The following is a 22302-nucleotide window of genomic DNA, read 5'->3' as shown; positions in this document are numbered from 1 at the left end:
CGGGTGGGGGGAACGGGGTGAACGTGTTGGGTTACACAGATGGAAGCCATGCACAGGGGAGAACACAGTCTGTTAGACATAAGGTTACATGCTGATAGAACCTAACCATTTCATATTTCTTTTCTTTTACTCATTTGATGACGAATGAGATTTGGGCTAAAAGAGGACAAAGAACCAGTTAACACCAAGGTCCAGGCCGGGGGCGTGGCCACTGACGTTTGGCACCACCTGCTGGACAATCTGCAACAAAAGGCCGGTACATGTTTCACTCCACAAGCTTTTTCATTTGTGTTGATATATTCGAGTCAAAGTCAGATATTCATGATACACATTGTAAAGCTGCGTACAGTGGTGAAACTGTAGAACATTGATCTAGGTAAACACATGAAGGCTTGGCGGCTGACTGATCAAGTACAATTTTAATTAAATTGGGGTACATAATAGTTGGTCGAAACTCGGCTGACAAATACGGTTTCATTTTATTTACTTAATTTTTAATTTGTTCATTTTAATTTTAATTTTTAATTTGTTCATTTGAATTTTTAATTTTTAATTTTAATTTTTAATTTTTAATTCTAATTATTATTTTTTTATTTTTTATTATTATTTAATTTTCATTATTTTTTTTTTTTTTTACTTTTCATTTTTATTTTTCTTTATTTTGCTTTGCTTATGTTTTTATGCAGTGTTTGTTTTGATATGTGCTGAATGGTGATTCAACACGGACATTGCTAGAAGAGTTCAAGACCACATTTGATGACAGTGGGCAAACCTCTGCTGGACATTTGGTGTCAGTAATGAGGGCATGCACTTGCTGTGTTGATTAGCACATACATTACTCAGGGTTGGGCCTGTGAGCCTTTGGTATTTTGGCAGAGACAAATCAATCTCATTAATAAAAGGGGGGAGTCTGGATTTGATGAATTCGTTAATTGGTTAATTGATTAAGTTTTGTTAATTGATTAATTTTTGTTAATTGATTGATTCCTGTTAATTGGTTAATTGAAGTACCTTGAGCTTGCAATAAACAATACAATAATAACTGCTTAAGAAAGCCGTCATAATGGGGAAAAATGTCACCAAAGATCCGAAGGTATCTACTCCAGTTGATGTAGTACAGAAAAACAATCCTTTGGTCAGCGGCATCGCAAACATCGCAAAGATATCCGAGAAATGGTCAAAACGATGGCCCCAGGTGGACCAACCGTGGCCCAAGGAGGGGACACTCAACCCAGAGGTGATTAACGTGATGAAGGTACTTGTGTCCACATACAAGGCAGGCGAAAAGAAAGGCACAAAGGGAGGAAGACGCAAAGAGAAGAGACTGGTGGAGCTTGGCATCCTTCGGTTATTTGAAGAAGAAGGACAGAAGCTCAGGAATGCTACCATCGAGAAAAGAGATAAATACGCGGAAGAAATAGAGCAAATTACGAAACAAACTGAGAAACTGCTGACCGACACCGATCCAACTTTCTCACATATGAATCCAGTAAAAAGACGACCACGCCATGAAGAAGAGAAGAAGCCCAAGAGGGTTTATCCGCAGCTCCCAGTGATGAGTCAGAAGGGATCTTATCTGGTCAGAGACAGGGAGGACCAAATAACCGAGAGAGGACGAGCGGAGACAACCATAACAACGTATCCAAATTCCGGAAGGAAGAAGACAACTGACTGGGAGACTGAGGTCGATTGGGTGGAATTGAGAGATGAAGAAATCGACGAGAGTGATGAAGAAGAGGACGTGGGGGGATACGATCCTAAAGTCAAGCGGACGCTGGCTAGAGCGGAAAGAAGAGGAGATAGAACCACTCAAGACAATGAAGAGGAGGGCAGCGATGAAGAGGATACACAGAGGACTGTGAGAGAGGTTGAAGTAAGCATCGACCGGCTTCTCCGTGACTTGAAGAAAACTGAAAGACAAAAAGAACAAAGGAAGCTGATAAAACAGTTGGAAGAGTTGCAGGTACAGAAGGAAGATTTACAAAGAGAAGACTCAAGGCAATCAGGCATGAAGAACAGATTGCACCCTAGGAAACAGTCCACGCCCAAGACAATGTGCCCAGTGATCGTCCGAGGCCAGAATCTGGAGTATAAGCCATTGCTGAACACCGATATGTCAAATATACTGGAAAAACTGCCCATTATTCAAGACGGAGCACATCCTTGGATTGCAAAACTGGAAGAAATCATGATTGGCTCACAGCCAGCGATGGGAGACATCAAAAGACTCCTGGCTAATCTCCTTGGGGTCCACGGCATGGGAGAAATCCTAGAAAAAGCTGGACTGGCGCGGTACGTGGGAACGGCTGTAAATGACTCAGAGCTGTTCACGGCAAGCAGAGGTCGCTTGTGTAGGGCATAGATAATATCACATACACCTTACAGGGCTTTGCGAACGAGACCATAAGAGGTTTCGAATTACTGTCAAACACTCAGAGGAGCCACAGACTGACATTGCTAAAACATGACATGGCCCTGGATTATATTTTGGCCAAACAAGGAGGCCTTTGTGTGTCTTTAAATTTAACTGGAGATGCTTGCTACACCCTGATTCCTGACAGTTCTGACAATATGACGAGTGTCATAGAGGCATTGAAACTCATAAGGGATGCGTTTGGACCATCGGAGGATGCTGGATGGTCTGCAAATTCTTGGCTGCAGGACAAATTAGGGCCGTTAGGAGCAGTGTTGGTCCAGATCATGGTAGCACTCGTTCTGTCATTGTGTGTGATGTTTTGTTTCTGTACACTATTGCTAACCTTTGCAAAAGTTATGATACTCAGATGGGTTGGAGTGGTGATGCCCGCGATCAGACTCAGATGCCACTATGGCGTGGTGCGGAGACGGACGTGGATGAGGACGACAGGGGAGAGGGTAGAATAATGGACACATACCCATGTTAAAGAACTAAGGAGTACTATAATCTTAAAACAGACGCAACGATATGTTTTATAATTTTACATTTACTCATAAAAGTGTTAATCTGTGTTGATGTCTGATTTGTGTCTGTTGTGTATGCAAGGATACTGGTCGTCTCTTCTGTCATTCTAGAACAACGGGGGAGACAACAGGGGAGGATGGAGTGCTGAAGGACTCCCTGGGTGGAATGGAGTCGATTATATCAAACATGAACAATACCAGTGGCCTACAAGACTCTGGACAAGGACTGGTGGAACAACCACCAGAGTCAAGACGTCCTCAAGAACCGAGTCCAGCTGCTGAAGAGCTAAAGTGTTACATACTCTTGTGTATTCTTGTAGATTTGTCATTATCAAAATTACGAATGTATTTTCTTGTTTAGGTGTTAATTGTGGGGGAAACGATATTTTCTGTTCTTTGGTAAATATAATGGAATCTCAAGTGTTTATTCGGCGTGACATTTAGGGACAGCGGGGGAACAGGCAGGAGGAGGTCTGGGGGAAAGGTCCAATGGGATGACCAGCCGGACCCCTGGACATCATTATTTTGTTATTATTTACTGAGGAATTCCTGATGTATTTGCTAAAAAACCATTTCCCTACACAATTTGCTAAAACCTTTCTGATTTCAGTGGTATGGAGTTTAATTTAAGGTCGCCTAGGCAGAGGGACCGTGAAATAATTTTCCTGTCTACATTGCTAAATGATATTTTAAGAAAAGATAACTGCCTGACAGGTTTTTCAATTTCACATGTAATACTTCATTTTACACCACTTTTACACTTCATACAGTCACAGTAATGTTGGAACTTTACTGAAGGACGGGGTGGTATTTTTGTCATGATAATACACCTGTATGTTTGCATTGATTGTTTGTTTATTGGCGAGAGTCTATCAACTCTCGAGGGGGGAATATGTCGTGTATTTTGCATATTACTCTTAAAGATACAGCTATTTTATAGATCTGAGCCTAGAAGGCCACACGAGAATTTGGAGGGAAGAGTTCCTTTGTCTCACGCTGGCGCCACAGTCCACAGCAGGGGACTGCCCTATATATCCATATTTGGTGGCCAACGCGCCAGCGATCATCTTTGGAGGAAGGGGGGCTATAGGGATTCTATAGGGAACCTATAGAATCGAACATAAGACCTCCCACTTTCTTTTGTCTATATAAGCTGTAAACACACATAGCTCCGTTGAATTCCTTATACACGGACCCGTGGATTCCCAGCCGTTCGAACGAAGCGTCTGTTTTTACTTTGTACTCTAAAGAATAAACTTTGTATTCTTGGAGTGCTGGGTCCCTCGCAACTTCTTTTCCAACAAGTCCTCATTCAAACGGCGCCGACGGAACCCCAAGAAGAAAGATACAACACTACACAACAGCATGTCATTTCTCTCGGCTCTCCGTCTCGCGCGCTGCAGAATGCGCGCATCGGGACGGAGAAAAAGAAGAAGAAAAAAGTCACTTGCACTCGTTTGTTCACTAAACAGGGCATTGTCGCACCCAAAGCAGATTTCAAGTATATGCTCGACCAAATCGACATCTTCTCCTCCTTCCGCCATTGTGGGTTGAAAAAACAGCTTTGTAGTCCGCGAATTAATTCCTTTATCAAATTCAGTTTCCTAGTTCTGAGGTTTTGCATCTACCTGCCCATAGGACCCGCCTCTCAATATTGGTAATCCAATCAAAAGACGTGCAGCACTCCGCCTGCTAGCTGCTCCTGTGCCGGTTCCGGGGCCTTCTCGAAGGCCTAGAGGAGCCAACTCTAAAGCTGATTGGTTGATACAACATCGTCATTCCCATTCACTTTAAGCTACCAGCGCCCGCAATGTTGATTCTGAAGGCCTAAGGGCAGATTTTAGCCCCCTGGCAACACACGATGGCTGAATATGATTGGATAAAAGATCTAACATAAAGACCAGCCCTCCAAATCTCAACCTGGCGCTGGCAGCAGCGCAACCAAGAGGAACGCTATGAAATTAAGAGAATAACTCTTACTCTGGGGAATAATTGAATACATATTTGTGGGGAAATATACTTAGAAAAAAATATATATTCTGATGATGTTTAGGCCAGCAGAGAAGGCCTTGCTGGCCCTGACGGCCCGCCACTGCTATGACAGTACTATCCAAGATCTTGAAATAAAAACTGACTTTGTAAAAATGCTCATTATTCATCATCATTGTGCAGAATGTAATTATAATCAAATGTAATTGATGAAAGTTATCTGTTTTTTGTAGTTACTAAACAAATTAGAGGTGGCAGCAGTTTAAAAAAATGAGGGCCACTATTAAGAAGCACATCCTTTGGTCAAAGGACGTCATGTTTCAGAAAGCTAAAGATGTTATGTTGAAGCAGCTGAGAGACTTGATGGTTTGTCACATTTTACAATACGTCATACGATGAGGATTTATTAAAACATGCTGTGCTTTTTATCTGTTACTACAATTCTCGGGCATCATATATATAAATATAATCAAGTGGAATATGCATCTTTTTGAATGCTGCCTTAACTATTAAAACACTGCAGGCCCTTTCACTAGCTCAGCTATTGTTATTAGTCGAATACATATTTTGGCTGTGACTAATGCAGACTTGTATGCTGATTTAGAGCGAAATCCTTGAAGACCTGGAAAAAACAATGCAGGAATCAATCGAGCTATCGCCCAAGACAGATGGCGTCTCAATCCCAGGTAAAGGCAACGAAACAACGTTGAAACATGATAATAAATACAAATATTTGATTGAAATTAACAAGTCAGCACATTTCAAATACTGTAATTTATAGTGAACTTGAAACAGGTTTAGTAAAGGTGTGTTTTTATTCATTTATGATTAATTGTAATGGAATATTAAACCTGTTCATGCTTCCAGGTGACACCTACTGAGCCAATAAAATGGAACATGTCGACACACAGATGGGTCATGAATAGAGACAGGCATCATTCTGCCCAGTTATCAGTTCCTTTTTCATTACTGTGTAAGAAAAAGAGTGCACTTTGAGTCAAGATATGAACTTGAACAAAAATAAAAGAGTAATCACAGACTAACATCCGTGGCAATATATCAGTCCACCAGTAAACCTTCTTTTTGATGAGTGGCTTACCTTGTGTGCCTGAAGGTGAGATTATTTTCAGGAAAAACTATTTTCATGAGTTTGTTTGTTTTGGGTGTGTGTATTGGTGAGTAAGCTGCTGTTGATACCAGGGTTACCAGTTACAAATGATGTACACACAATGTTTTTGCTACAGCAGCATTTATAAAGAAGTTCCCCTTGCAAGATTAATAAAGGATCTATATTTGTCGCTCTGTCTATCTATCTATTTATCTATCGATCTATCTATCTATCAGCTAATGTTAGCAGCTAATCTAACAGCTTTAATTGTTTAGCTAAACTGTATGCTAATCCATCAGGTAACTATTTATGTGGATATATAATTACCATCCATGTATTCATTGCTGAGTTTGCTGCTGTTTGTACCATGCACCAGAAAGTTATAACAATTTCAAATGAAACACACAAACAGCATTGTTGAAGAGAAACAAGCAGCTACGCCCTCAAGGAAATATTCGCAAAGCAGGCGGAAGAGTCAAATATGGAGTGAAAGGGGTGTCCTAGTTTTGCATATCTTTTGACATTGTTTTTGCATTCGTACGTGAGTACATGTGTTCTACTGGGTGTGTCCAAACTAGTTTATGTTCTTGAAACAGAAAGTGTCAAAGTGTAAGGATGTACCATGATGCATGTTAGTGGCTAATTTACTCAGCATCAGGGTTAAGTACTGATATGACATGAACATCGTCGTTCAAAAGCCATGTTGTTTATGGACCTAATTGTATACATCTACATCCACACAATGCAGATGCTGTTAATATCGAAACAATTTGTCGATTTTTCCTGTCAATGATTGCTCTTCATTTACAAACAGGTTTAGAAAAGGTGTGTTATTATTTATTTAGAATTCATTGTAATGGGATGTATGAAACCTGTTCATGCTTCAAGGTGCCACTTACTGATCCAATCAAATGGAACATGCAGACACACAGATGAGCCATGAATAGAGACAAGCGTCATTCTGCTATCAGTTCCTTTTTCATTACTGTCCAAGAAAAATAACAACTTAATGTAATTATATATGCGCTTTATAAACAGATGCAAATACAGTCCAAAGAATTCAAATCATTTCAGAATTTATTCTGGTCATAGAAAACATGACAATTTGGCATTTTAAACAAAAGAAATGTTTAAAGAGAGTACAGCAATAACAGCCAACAACATCAAGACACTGAAGACTATTGACGCCGGCATTACGTCTGTGTGGGATCACAGTGGACTAGTGGGTGTACCAATTCCTAACAATAATATATTTACATGACTATTCTTTTATTTAGAGTATTACTCAGTGTGGACATGGGCAGTAGACAATGAGGGCACACATACAGAGTTTGGCATGCATTTGAATCAATCGTCTCAATAATTTAGTTTAACTCAGTGTTTACTGTGCATCGTCTGTTGTGTGAAGCTACATTAATGTAACAGTGCGCCATTATGAACAAATATATCACCAATGTTGTAATAATGAGTTATGTAAACTCAGCACCTTTTCATTAAGAAACAAAGCACAAACAGGTAAAAGCCCTTGAACAAAACACTTCTAATTAATATCTTATAATCACTTAAATACTCAGCATGAAAGTAATTTTATAAAGTATCTTACAGCTATAAGCACTCGATGGTTATGAACACAACCTGTACATATATGCATGCTAACATGTTACAGATAGTAAAGGCAATGCTCTTGGGCACGGATACAAAAGATGTCCCTATAACTCTGACCTTCTTCTTCTTGCGTTTAAATAGACTAACTTCCTTTTTTTTAAAAAAGTGTAACATGTGCCAACTAGAAAGAATCCTTTTCAGCAAGCTATAAGAATAACACACAATGACTTTGTGATGATGTATACCAATGAGCTCCAGTGTGGTAGTGAATACAATCATTTGAGTTTCAGAAGGTACAATCATAATTAGCAGCACAGACTGGACTTTCAGTGGAGTTTGTATTCAAAAACAAAAAATTCAAGTTCACAGGTCGTGGGAAGTTGAGTCACCTGTTAACCCTCCAAGTGCTGCTTCTTCAGGCTGTCTGAGTGCCTCGCTCTCTCCTCTGGGGTCTTTCTGTACCAGCTCCTGAGAAGAATAAGACACTGTCATACTTCGCTGGCTTTTAGGTAATCTGTTAAAGCTGATAATGTTTCCTTTAGCAATAGGCATGTAAAGTATTTGAATTACAGTTGATTGGTTAGTAAAACATGACATCTACTTATGGATTATTGCTGACATGCAGAATTACATTATAGGTCAGCATATGAAATCTGAAACGTTCAATCAGGAAAGACTTCAGTGCTTTGGTCCAAAAGAAACTGGAGCGCACAGATTTAATTAAGACAACACACTTTATTAGAAGACAAATGTTCTGAAGCTAAGCGTGTCTTTATCAGTCAGACAAATTAAAAAGTGTAATGCTTGTTAATTAAGACACTAACACCAAAAAAGCCAATCAACAATTTCTCAGTCGTGGGTTGAGGTCGAGTGACGAATCCCCAAAGAAATGACATATGGCAGTTTATGTGACGTATGATCGACAGAGAAGGCACTTTGCAATAATGTGAAACAAGTCTCACCCCTGCCCAGTCAGCTGGCCTGGCACAGGAGCATTTTGGCCTTGGCTTGGGTTCAGGACTCTGAAAATGAAGAATGGATATATTTAGAGAACACATTTTCTGGAAAACATTAAATACAGGAAATTTCAGTCCAGTATAACAGTTAGAACTAGAACGGGCACTCGGTAGAGCGCATACCTTCGCATTTCACAAGATTGGGTATTGAATTATGAACATTTTGGCATTAGTTGCATGCCAATTGGATAGAAATTGACCGTGCTATGGTAAAAAGAAGATTTTGACCTTTTCATGACCTTGACCTTTGACCCGATCGATCCCAAAATCTAATCAAATGGTCCCCGGATAATAACCAATCATCCCACCGAATTTCATGCAATTCGGTTTAATACTTTTTGTGTTATGCGAATAACACGCATACAAATAAATAAATAAATAAATACACGGCGATCAAAACATAACCTTCCGCATTTTCAATGCGAAGGTAACAATACAGTATATAGTACCTGTTAGTAGTGGGGCTCTTTGGCTTCTGCTGCTTCTTTCTAGCTATTGACGGGGATTCACCGACCCTGGAGGAGTACCAAACACATACAATAGAAACACTGCCAATCTCTGGATCTCAGCATCAAAGACGTTAGCATCTAAATGTAAGGCTGTGTTCCTCTTTCCCATCGTACCTCTTTTTCCTGTGCATAGACCTCTGTGTGGCAGCAGACAGAACAACTCTCTCCTTGGGGCCCTTGGCTTTCTCCTTTTGATACAGACAGTAAGAATCATGGTTTATGACCGAAGCTCTGACACTGACGTACATTACCTTATATATGAGTTTTTATTCATTTACTGTTGTAAAACTGTCTAGTTAGCTGTTTTACTTACCTCGCCGTTCATTTTTAAATGTATTTCCTCTTTTACAGTGTCACTTTGTACATGTGGTAATCAAGGAGTAATATAATAAGAGTTCATCATGATAAGCTTTTCAAGTACCACCAGCTATCAACTGGTAGACCAATTATGATTCATCTTAACAGATGTAGCTGCAATAACAATCCACGACTGTCTTGGACTTTGGTAAACATGACACACATTCTCCAGGCAAATGCATCACGGCTCACCAGGCACGAGTACAAACTCAAGTTAGGAGCAACACATTTCTCGTTCTTCGGATCAAACATGGACATGTGATTGATTGGTTGACAGGTTACCAAGTCTCGCAGCTTCCTCTCCGCTCGGAGCTCCCTGTCCTGCTGCAGCAATGGCAATCGATCCCATAGAGGCATTTCAAAGAAGATATCATGGATGTCATAAAGGGCTGCACGTAACTGAGGGACAAAAGATGCACACATGAACACAAAGTAAGATGGACCTCTGCTGTCTCTAGACAGTTACTACACAGTCTTACCTGGGCTCTAACTCTCTCCTGCAGGGAGCGATCTTGTGCTGAGCAGGGGCCCCTCTTCTGTGGAGCTTCAGTCTGGAATGAACGGATGAACTCCTGTGTATCCTAAACACACATATATAAAGTACACATTATTAAACATGCAGTTTTTTCCCAGTCACCCACATGGTGATTCATTTATTAATGAACTCCTTTTTAAAATCACATTGGTGTTTGGAATTGGTTGTGCACATATTTAGCGTGTCATTTGTGCGAAATGTGTAAAATCACCTTGATGGTCTGCCGCAGGTGTTTGACCTTCTCAGTTTTGAGCAGCCTGCGAGTGAGGAAGCCGCGAATGATGGCGCCGATTCGACAGAAGGCTCTCTGCTGCTCTGCTGTCGTAACCTGGACAACGAGATTATACGAGAAGATGGCAACGTAAAGATAGAAGCACAGAGAGGGTTTGAGAAATAAACATCCATCTGATATGTTTTGGGACTTAACCATGTAAGAGAAAACGAGGCCAACATGTAAAAAACTATGAAACCGTGCCTAATTCCCATCAGGTGTAAACAATCTCAGTGTGAGATTTGTCCTGTGTGAGAGGCCAGTGTTTTTGTAATCTGGTTTGTTTGTTTAAATTTGACGTCACTGTTACCGTGTTATGCATTGTACAGTCCCGCTCAGTGCTGTAAAATATCATTGTTTTGCCTGCTCCTGTCATAGTGTTGGCACACTGCTAAGCTTTGATGTGTTTAAATCCACCACCTCGAGTAAAATGTTAATAATCCTTTTGATTTTAATATTTCTATTAATCTCAATAATTCATCTGTATACTTTCCAAGAACCAAACCGGCAGCAGCAAAATCCCAACATGTGTAACATAAGCAATCAACACACGCCCTCTTGTCTCCTTGTGCATACCTACCAGACTTAGCCTCGCTCGAGGTTTGCTAACTGCCCACGTGGGTCCCCACAGATAAACGGGAGGCTGGACAGAGGGAGAGGACACACTGGAACTTACAGGACTGGGAAAACCTGGAGAGAGAAACATACTTTCAATTCAGCTGTTTGACCGTTTCTATTTTGAACTGTCTGCGCATGTGGAAGCTGCAATTGCCGTCACTCGCAGCTTCCTCACATGCATACTTTTCATGCAGCCATTGTATCTTGTTTAAATGGTGAATGAAGAGTTGTCCAAAATTGAAGTAGTAATAACAAGAATTATTAGACCACAACACTGTTTTTGTCTTTCGTCAACACTGCTTTACAAACTCCAACACGTAATAAGTGAGCCTGGTGAAGTGGTACCTATACTGTGTCTAGGTGATGGCTCCGATGGTGTGTGCACAAGGCTCAGTCCTGGGCAGGAAGGGCTCGCAACAGGACGGCTGTCACTTACAGACCGACAATTCCACCCACAAGCATCCCCGCTCAAAGGCCGCACACACCCCTGCTCCTTCAGTCTCCTATCTGTCTCCTCGAGCTCCTGAACACATGCGTACAGGAGACAACCACGTCAGTACCTGAACCCAAAATGAAAAAGAAAACATTTACTCTTCAACACGGCAACTAAAAAACTAAATAATTCTTGCCAATCTGTAAAATAAGGTATCTACTTCTATTTAGAATAGAGAATCTGTGTTGTGACGTGCTGACCAGACAGAGGTGCTGTTGCTCTTTCTCCTGCTCAGCCAGGAGAAGAGACATCTGCAAGGCATGCTCCTCCTCCAGATGCCTTTGCATGTCCCCCAGTGCTCGCCTCTGGGTCTCCTCTGTTGATTTTCACAAATAAATACACTTATCATGAAAGATGTTTTACCTTAAAGCCGGGATTTCTGCAGAAATGAATCATGTTCCCTTTGTAGAGTTTAGGAAATACAGTACAAGAGAGACTCACCTGTCTTGTAGACTTGTGCCTCAGCTGCATTTCTGAGGTCAGCTGGTGTGATCCTTCCATTGTTTGTCCCGTGAGGGTCATCAGGCTCCATTCTGAGTGTGACCTGAGCCGAGTCAGAAGTCATGCAGGGCCTCAGCAGAGATGATGAGAGGGTATCTACCTCACACGACTGGTTTAAGGGCACTGCCGGCGTGCGCCAAATCGGAGCCATGCATGTAACTCCTGCCATGAAGCGAGGAACCCTTTCCTGGGTGCGGTCTATGTGCTCAACTCCAGAGTGGCAGTTATGCAGCTGGCTGTCCAACGTGTGGCAGCGCCGGCGAAATCCTACAGCTAGATGGTCAAGGTGTCCCTTTGGGCTAAACCCGGAGGCACTAATGGGACTGCACGGCTCCTGCAATGGACTGGTTCCACAGTGGCTGGATCGACGATTGCCACTGCTAACACCACCACCACTTTCACTCCCCACTGAGCCCCTGTGACTGGGGGACATCACGGCCCCTGACAGAGATTCTCCCCAATCTGCCATACCAGCACCTCTCCCTGACCTCACCGGACTTCGGGGTATAAGGTCTGCTGGGCCGATGGGAAACGATATATGGATGTTCCCTGTAGAAAATGGACGTGGTTTGCGTTTTTGAGCACGGGGGGTAATGCTGGACTGGGGACTGGGGAGACGAGCATACCGGTCGGGTAGACTAGGTGAGAGGCCGCCAGACTGTTGGGGACTCGGGTCGCATAGAGTCTGATACTGGATTTGGGTTTGAGGTTGGCAAATAGGGCTATGGTGCAAACTGAATCCAAACTCAAAACCTGTGTCCCCCATGGGACTGCAGCTCTTCCTCTCCTGATCACAGATAGTCTCCGGTGGGGGAGTCCTGGTCACTGTGTGGACAACGTTTGACTCCTGCTGGGTCTGCTCTCTCTTCACATACTCCCTTGATCTCTTAAGAAGGCTGTCCAAACTATTATCCTCATCTTCCTCTTCCTCTTCACTCTTCTCTTCCTTCTCAACCATCACTTCATCCACTGCCTTGTAGCCGTTGAGGATGGGGGTCTCAGAGCATGGCTGTTTATTTGTCTGAAGCCCAAATCCAGGGTCTCTGGGAAGTCCAGGAGAGTCGGTGACCAGGGTGTAGCCAGTGACTGTTGCCGATTGATAAACTGGCAGCTTTTCAACATCTTCACTTGGTACTTTATGTGCCTGTGCAAAGAAAATAAGTCATGAGGACCAATCATCAAATAATTGTTGAAATCAAAAGCAACTATAAAGGTTGACCAGCTGATTGTATGACCTAAACCACATTGGTTTAATTAATCACTGATATACAAACAGTGAAATGTAAAAATATCAGATAGTCCAGGGCCAAAACTAAAAATGTCACTTGTCAAGTATATAATCCAATTTATTTTTAGCCTTTCGAATCACCTTAAACTCTTTTAGTGACATGCTTGATAATAATCCAGATCTCTTAATAAATAGCCATGTCTTGATTGTTTTCAGTGAAACGACATATACAGCCTTTGGTTGTGATACAAACACATCAGGTAAAAATAGCACAGCCGACCAAAGACAGTGTTGAGTCAGACACCTGTATCCAAGTCTGCAAATGTCACAAGAGATTCTGGGACAGACTGTAATTAAATTTATGTGCTAAATCGTGGGACTGACACCCAGTCCGATTTCTCATGTGGGCACATTTAAGAAATGTGTACGTGTTTCTTAGATTGGCCACATCTATGCTGTATGTCTTTTGTAAGCATTTGGATGTTGCATAAGGATTATTCAATTGAGCCTATTCAGTGCACACTGTAGACACAATATCACATTCATTATAGAATCATCTTCCATATTCCTTTTTCCATAGAATCCTGATACAGTATTACCCAAGACCATACTGTGCTACTGACCAGAGCCAGGTCCAGTATCCCCTTAACCCGGGTCATAAGGTTGTTCCTTTGCATGTTATGCTTGTCCACCTCGAGCTGCACCGCCTTCTGTCTGTGTTCCCACATCTCACTGCGCTGCTCTGCACTCAACTGGAAAAATAAAATACACACAAATAAACTATTTATGACAAGATTTTCAAAACATACAATGTATTTCATGAGGTTTGTTTGTGATCTATATTTTTTCCATTATTGCAAATAACACAATCCTATTTGTGTGTCTCCTTTAGCCTCTACCTGAGAACTTTTATTGTCAGCGGTCACTAGATGGATTCTTCTGACTAACATCAAACAGCCTTGATGATCCTCATCATCGATTATGTCCACTGTCTCTACGCCGCCAACTGCTAATCGAATTGGAACTACAGATCTATTATGAAGGCCTAAAAAATAAATGTGTTTCACCCTAAAAGTTACCTTTAACTCATTGTGATAATGTACCTCTGTGTACATCTGTGGTTTGTGCCTCAAATATTGATCATAACATCTTTCTCATTTTACTGTGTAAGCAATGCTTTCTGTTCCTATGCAGCATAGATACACAACAACATAGCCACAGCAGGAGTGTAACAGATATACAGACTTTCTAATGCAACCAGCCAAACATTCTACCATTAAGTGCAGACAGGCAACAATAATACTTTCTCTGGTTAACAAATGTTGCCTGATATTAGACAGATTTGTCAACTATTTACACTCTGTTTTCATCAGTCGACTCAACCTTGGTTGGCATATTCAAAAGTCTGGAGCCAGGTAATAACCACATCTTTTAAAAGCATACATTAGCTACGATTTCTGTCTACTTTTCATGAGGAAACTTTATAAACTAATTAGTTTGGCTACATCTTGTTCTGATTCCTCTATAAGTACTCATGTCTTATGTTTATTTCTTCCTCACCAGAGGCGAAAGCACAGCTCTCCCGTGGAAGCGGATGACAGAGAGAGCCTTCAGGGACCACCGTGGCTCAGATGTCGTCTTCTTGCGTGTCACCTCCTCCTGCAATACGGCCAAGCTCCGCAGACAGAACTCGTCATAGCCTTCCATCTCCGGACACGCACACATCCACACTCTGAATAGGAAACACACAACATGTAGCCCTCGTCAACCAGCTGTTAAATGAAATAGAGAGTGTGGAATTAGTCAGTGCACTGGGTATGGATCACAATGAGGAAGAGCAGGGCGAATAGCCTACAACAAAATAGGGTCTGTCTGCCCTTAATGGTGTTATCATACTCATCACATTCCTGTCATTCCTTTCTATCAGACCTCGCTGGTGACCGATTTTCAGTAGGGGCGAGATCCCCCTAGCGACGCTGGCACTCAGTGGCACCTCAGTGGCAACTCACTGGCACCTCACTGGCACCTCACTGGCACCTCACTGGCAACTCACTGGCACCTCAGTGGCAAGTCTGTGGCAAGTGCCACAGACTTGCATAGATAATGTATTTGTATTTTTTTAGACTTACTTAAAATATGCAATACGATATTGCTGTACAATACTGCTGTACTATATTGAATATTGTTTTGCTACTACTACGTTTCACTTCGTAATATATAACACTTATATACCATGATATGTATAATGTGGTCCGCCTTTCTTTAATAATAAAAATATATAATTATTTTTTACCATGTCATACTGTTATACCTCCATGAAATTCTCCTTTGAGGAGATGCCACTGTTAGTCTAAAGTTTAAGCACTGGCACTCAGTGACACTTGCCGGCACTTGCCATCAGTTGCCAGCAGTTGCCAGCAGTTGCCAGCAGATGCCACTACTAGTCAAAAAGTGCCACTACTAGTTAAAAAGTGCCACTACTAGTTAAAAGTGCCACTACTAGTCAAAAAGTGCCAGCAGACGGAGGGTCGGCCAGGCGCGTCTGCGGCATGTCTGCGCAGTGACGAGTCTGCGACGATTTAGTGACAAGCTTCACTGAAGTGCCCGGACAGCGGAAGAAATTACTTTCATGATCACAAAATGGAGGAGCTGCGGTTTAGCTAGATAGATACACAGATGGATATATATATATACATATATGTATATATATATATATATAGAGATAATTTGTGTCTTTTTGTAGACTTACTTACAATATGCAATAAGATAGTTCTGTACATTACTGCTATACTATATTTAATATTGGTTTGCTTCTATATATTTGTAAGGTGCTGTGATGCTTGAGTTAGGTTTATAAATGCAATTAATGTGATGGTTATTAATTGAATACTAGGCCAACATTAAATTACAGAACATTACTGCTATACTATATTTAATATTGGTTTGCTTCTATATATTTGTAAGGTGCTGTGATGCTTGAGTTAGGTTTATAAATGCAATTAATGTGATGGTTATTAATTAAATACTAGGCCAACATTAAATTACACATCAAAGCACATATATTTGCTGAATCAATAAAGCTACAGTTGTCATGGGTGTGAACAGAATATGAAAAGAACGAGACGCAGAGAAAGTCAGGAAACAGTATTCACGGAACGTATTTGTAAATATGAAAGTGGTTTGATAAATGTCAGTGGAAGTTGTGCTTTCAATTACTGAAACAAGGTGAATGAAAAAGGAATGGCACACTCTGACTCGTGGCAATCATCTGAGAACTACTGGCACTTCTTTGGCGAGTAGTGGCACCTTTCTGACTTCTGCCCCCATCGTGGTGGCATCTGTCTAACTACTGGCTGGTGGCAAGTCTCTGACGCGTCGTGGCACTTCTTTGACAACTAGCACTGGCAGCTCATGGCACCTACCGACACCGAACTAGTGCAATCACTGGCACCGACAACTCAGCGGCAAGTGCCGCTCGGTGCCAGTACTCAGCGACAACTCAGCGGCGTGTTTGCGACGAGTCGCCGGCAGCAACACTCAAGTGGCAGGACAGGAGCAAGCGAACGACACTCGCCGAGAAGCTGTGGGTGGAACAACCATTGTTGTTACGACAGATCAGCTGCCGTTAATCAGTTTTATGATCATAGATTGGAGGAGCTCCAGGTTTTTTTATTTACACTTACACTTATTAACCATAATATGTATAATGTACCCGCCTTTTTTAAATAATAAAAATAAAAAAAGATTTGTTTTTTACCATGATCATAGGCCTACTGTTATACCCCCACTATGATACTCTACTCTGAGGAGATGCCACTGTTAGTCTAAAGTTTAATATATTACGAAGTGAAACGTAGTAGAAGCAAAACAATATTAAATATAGTAGCCTACAGCAGTAATGTACAGCACTATCTTATTGTCAGTAAGAGTCTACAAAAAGACAATTATATATATATATATATCCATCTGTGTATCTAGCTATTTTAGCTATCTATCTATCTATCTAGCTAAACCGCAGCTCCTCCATTCTGTGATCATGAAAGTGATTTCTTCCGCTGTCCGGGCACTTCAGTGAAGCTTGTCACTAAATCGTCGAAGACTCGTCTCGTCACTGCGCAGACATGCCGCAGACGCGCCTGGCCGACCCTCCGTCTGCTGGCACTTTTTGACTAGTAGTGGCACTTTTTGACTAGTAGTGGCACTTTTTGACTAGTAGTGGCATCTGCTGGCAACTGCTGGCAACTGCTGGCAACTGCCGGCAAGTGTCACTGAGTGCCAGTGCTTACACTTTAGATTAACAGTGGCATCTCCTCAAAGTAGAATTTCATGGCGGTATAACAGTATGACATGGTAAAACAAGAAATTATATATATATATATATTTTTTTAAAATTATTATTATAGAAAGGCGGGTACATTATACATTTTGTAGCGACCCTGTGAAGTGGCTGTCAATCACAGTGTGGCACCGTGCATGCTGGTCGAGGGAGCGTGCCTGTGATTGGCGGAGTAGAGGGGAGGCGGGGTTAACCTGTCGGAAAACGGAAGTTAAGGGTGGTTGACGGGAACCGTTGTTGTTGACATTCGAGCTGCTAAACTGAGAGGAGCACGCTGTCTGTGTTGGTGGATGCGAGCACGCTGTCTGTGTTGGTGGATGCCTAATAAAGGGAGGATTAATAACGTCGTCCCGTCTCCGTGTCATCAGTGCCATAACGTCCGAGACATTACAATATCATGGTATATAAGTGTAATAGGTTACGAAGTGAAACGTAGTAGTAGCAAAACAATATTAAATATAGTACAGCAGTAATGTACAGCACTATCTTATTGCATATTGTCAGTAAGTGTCTACAAAAAGACACTAATTAATATATATATATATATATATTAATTAGTGTCTTTTTTATATATATACACACATCCATCTGTGTATCTAGCTATTTTAGCTATCTATCTAGCTAAACCGCAGCTCCTCCATTTTGTGATCATGAAAGTGATTTCTTCCGCTGTCCGGGCACTTCAGTGAAGCTTGTCACTAAATCGTCGCAGACTCGTCACTGCGGCCGACCCTCCGTCTGCTGGCACTTTTTGACTAGTAGTGGCACTTTTTAACTAGTAGTGGCACTTTTAGACTAGTAGTGGCATCTGCTGGCAACTGCTGGCAACTGCTGGCAACTGATGGCAAGTGCCGGCAAGTGTCACTGAGTGCCAGTGCTTAAACTTTAGACTAACAGTGGCATCTCCTCAAAGGAGAATTTCATGGAGGTATAACAGTATGACATGGTAAAAAAATAATTATATATTTTTTATTATTAAAGAAAGGCGGTACATTATACATATCATGGTATATAAGTGTTATATATTACGAAGTGAAACGTAGTAGTAGCAAAACAATATTCAATATAGTACAGCAGTATTGTACAGCAATATCGTATTGCATATTTTAAGTAAGTCTAAAAAAATACATTATCTATGCAAGTCTGTGGCACTTGCCACAGACTTGCCACTGAGGTGCCAGTGAGGTGCCAGTGAGTTGCCAGTGAGGTGCCAGTGAGGTGCCAGTGAGTTGCCAGTGAGGTGCCAGTGAGTTGTCGGTGCCAGTGATTGCACTCGCCCTCTCTCCCGATTTTCGTGTCTCATGGAAAAATGCAAATGAATTCGCGTGTCTTATCAATAGCTTACATTTCTTAAATGCCGGTTAGCAAATGTATATTACAGCCCTTCACTGACGGGATAGTGCACACGGGGCGTAGCGCAGCTGTATAGATGAAAGCATAATGTCAATGAACACTGCTTTGCAATTAGTGTCGTGTACTCTATTTAGTGTATCCAGTAAAATTATGTTTTATTTCAACCTGGAGTCCTTACGATGCTGTCAGTAACCTCGTGGTCTCCAGTCGCAAAGATTAATTACAGCGACAGCACGTGGAGGTGGTCGGGGGTTCCTTTTCGTTACGTTACCCAGCAGATCAAGCTTGGTGTCGGAGGTGTTTACGGTTCCATCTAAATGATACCCGATTGTCCGGCATCGTTTCAGTCCAGATGTGCACTGGCACAGTGACAGTGGGTGACGTTACACCCGTGCGTATTGCTCGATACCGCTTTCTTTTCTTACCTTTAAAAAAGAGAAGGAGAAAAAGAAGGAAAAAAAAGTGATGTCTCCTTTTCTTTTTCCCGATGGCGGGAGTGTTAGACGCGCAAAAACATCACAGGGAAATAACAAAGAGCGGCTACAACGTGCACCTTGTGTTTCTCCTTCAATCTCGGGTTGCCATGCATCATCATCATTTTCAACTCTTCCGGGCTCCAACAGCGCCTCCTAGCAACAGCGCGTCGGACACGTCCCAATATGGTCCACGCGACTTCTTCATGTTGCAATTATCAAGAATTAAATTCCATTGTAAACTATTTTATTCACATGTGAGAATTTAATGGCTTCAAATGTTTTAGGGATTTTTTTTGTCGCATCATGGCAATAAAGAGGTAGCAGGAATGTAAAGGGGGAAACATGAAACGAGATCTTTGTCGGACTAATATCTCATCATTTCGATCTTAAATCACCTCATTTCTATAGATTAAAGCAAGGATATATTTATCCTATATTATTCATCTCAGGGTTACAAAATTAGCCACTGGTTCTATTAACTCACCATTTCCCACTATGTGCATATAGTGATCCTATATGGCCCTTGTTTTGTTGTGTGGAAATCTTATAATAAATCAAATTTGGATTGTGAAGTTTAAGATGAAATACTGATAATTGATACTAATAATATTTTTGACATACACTGTACTCCTTGAGACTGAGTCTCCATATTAGTAGAATCATATTCCTAAAAAACTGTTTGTTTTTTACATAACCAATTACTATATACAAGCATATCATTTCTTCACATAACATTACATTTCATTACATGTCATTTAGCAGACGCTTTTATCCAAAGCGACTTACAATAAGTCACATGGCAGTTTCTCTGGTGCAGATGCACAATGCACAGAGAACAGTAGAGGGATTTGGAGGGTCAATAAGGGCCCAGCAGAAATTGTTTAACTCTCCTAGCTTCTGTCAGGGCCATGTGTGATGCACTATCAGCCTGTGGCTCGATTCTGTTGATTTCAATCTGAAATATTTTTTCCATTTAGACAACAAGATTTGTTGACTGTTGGCACATCACTACAGGATCTGAGGTTTTGTCTCTCGTTTTCTGCTTTATTTTATAAAGTCCCCATCTCTCGTGTCCTCTGTTTCCCTGCACTTCCTGTCCCTGTGATTGTCTGCCCTGTCCCTGATTGTTTTCACCTGTGTCCAATCACCTGCACCGCACCATTCCTGTGTATTTAAACCCTGTTTGTCTCATTCCCCATGAGGGTTGGTTCGTACTGTTTAGATCCCTGCAGGTGATTACACAATGTAGACCTGTTGTTTTGTATGATTCCTCTATTTAAGTTTCTTTCCAATGATGTTTGTGTCCTCACTACTCGCAACAACTACATTGATGCATAGTTTATTCAACCAGGTAGAACATATTCCATACACATATATATTATACATATATATAATCATCATCATAAATGTAAAATACAGTGTACATTAAATATATGATTACTCTTAATATACACTCAATAAATGTGCCTTATTTATTTCTAATATGTATGATGGTGGATCTAAAGTTCTTTCTAGAATTTAAAATTGCTGAAAGGTGAGGCCATGTTGGGTATAATAGACAGCTCAGGACAATAATGGTAAATAATGTCTTCATTTGATTGACACTCCAAAACACAATATCATAAAAAAGCCATTATACAGTCAGAAGGAATTAAAATATGGTTGCTGTTTTCACAACTCATCATTTGAGTGCACAGGTTGAGCAATGCGCACATGTTCTTTGTTGTCCCAAAGTAGAGCTTCAATGTCAATGTCTGTGGTTTTGGAACTCTGTCACAAAAGTTACACAGTATAAGTTGAAGTATCAGATGAACAATTTAGATAATAACATGGATATTAATGTTTCACAATTACATGTATAACTTACCCCAAAAGACTGGCGTTTCACCCCTACACATGCCATGGACTGCTCATAACACAGGACTATATCCAGATGTTTTGGTTCTTTATTCACCAAAGCTTCATGGAACTGGTTGTAATGAGACTCTGGAGTTGGGGTAATATATTATTAATGAGTATGACTGTAAAAAACATGCAAATCCACAATTATGTCCTCCTGATCTTACCCAACAAGTGCATGCAGGAAGATTTAATTTGGGCCATAGAGACGTGGTCATGTTTGTAGGACAGTTTCTCACACACACCCCCACTGATGAGGTTCTCCACTACTGTCTGTCTGCTTTCAGCTGGGGCTTCCTTCATGGCTTTCTCAATCTCTGTCAATACAAATAGTCAAAACAACTGGCCGAGATAATTCAGTGTCTATAATTTAAAACCAAAGCGCTTGTGAAAATATAGTTGATTAATTCACCATACCTTGTGCTGTTGTAAGACAACTTTCACAATAGGCGTCTGTAAAAAAGAAAAACAGTCAACAGAAACCAAGACTATAATGCCCGGTGTCCTCCAGAGTTGTGTTAAATGTACTTACATCGGTCCACGTCTTTAGGCTTCACAGGAAGAAGGTACAGACACATGAGAAAAATTAGGATTTTCATGGTCAGTGACTGAAGATCAAACATGCACAAATAACAGCTCTAAATAGGAAAGACCGAGCAGACAACTGCGCCTAGACACAAGTATCTCCCCTTTCACATGTTGGAGTCACGTGATCTCAAGGACAATGGGCTCATATCACCATCGTTCCACACATGACGGGTGTTTTGTTTTTCAGGTTTTCTCTGGCTGCTTACAGGCTGTTATTCCTGGTCTTTAAACTAAACAGGGTTCTCACAGGTACTGTGGGACCAAAATACATATTCTTCTTCTTCTTCTTCACAATTGGTAGTGGTTGTATGGCTAGCTTAGTAGCTTTCTATAAGTATGTTTGGTAGTATAGCAGTAGCAGTATGTTGTATTTTTTATTAATTCACTTTCATTTGTATTCTTCTGTCAGTGGCCACTAGGTGGTGCTGTTTTATATCGACAGTCAGTTTCCAGCATGGGGTTTGTAGCAGGCTTCAAGCG

At 41.2% G+C, this 22302-nt stretch overlaps 1 protein-coding gene across 1 annotated transcript; it reads right to left on the bottom strand.

Annotated features, from left to right (window-relative positions):
* Nucleotides 1–7118: 7118 nt before the first annotated feature.
* LOC130189059 (centriolar coiled-coil protein of 110 kDa-like) lies at nucleotides 7119–22285 on the bottom strand. The gene is made up of 17 exons (XM_056407703.1): nucleotides 21767–22285; nucleotides 21652–21687; nucleotides 21402–21551; nucleotides 21203–21321; nucleotides 14731–14902; nucleotides 13794–13922; nucleotides 11883–13086; nucleotides 11642–11757; nucleotides 11294–11471; nucleotides 10911–11020; nucleotides 10271–10387; nucleotides 10004–10105; nucleotides 9807–9923; nucleotides 9282–9355; nucleotides 9108–9173; nucleotides 8605–8664; nucleotides 7119–8110 (listed from the first exon to the last, which is right to left on the bottom strand). The coding sequence occupies exons 5-17, from the start codon at nucleotides 14893–14895 to the stop codon at nucleotides 8035–8037; spliced, it is 2514 nt and encodes an 837-aa protein (XP_056263678.1). The 5' UTR covers nucleotides 14896–14902; nucleotides 21203–21321; nucleotides 21402–21551; nucleotides 21652–21687; nucleotides 21767–22285; the 3' UTR covers nucleotides 7119–8034.
* Between the last annotated feature and the right edge of the window lie 17 nt (nucleotides 22286–22302).

Source organism: Pseudoliparis swirei, chromosome 23 (assembly GCF_029220125.1).
Source record: "Pseudoliparis swirei isolate HS2019 ecotype Mariana Trench chromosome 23, NWPU_hadal_v1, whole genome shotgun sequence".
NCBI classification, from domain to species: Eukaryota; Metazoa; Chordata; class Actinopteri; order Perciformes; family Liparidae; genus Pseudoliparis; species Pseudoliparis swirei.
This window is presented reverse-complemented; position numbering and strand designations above follow the sequence as displayed.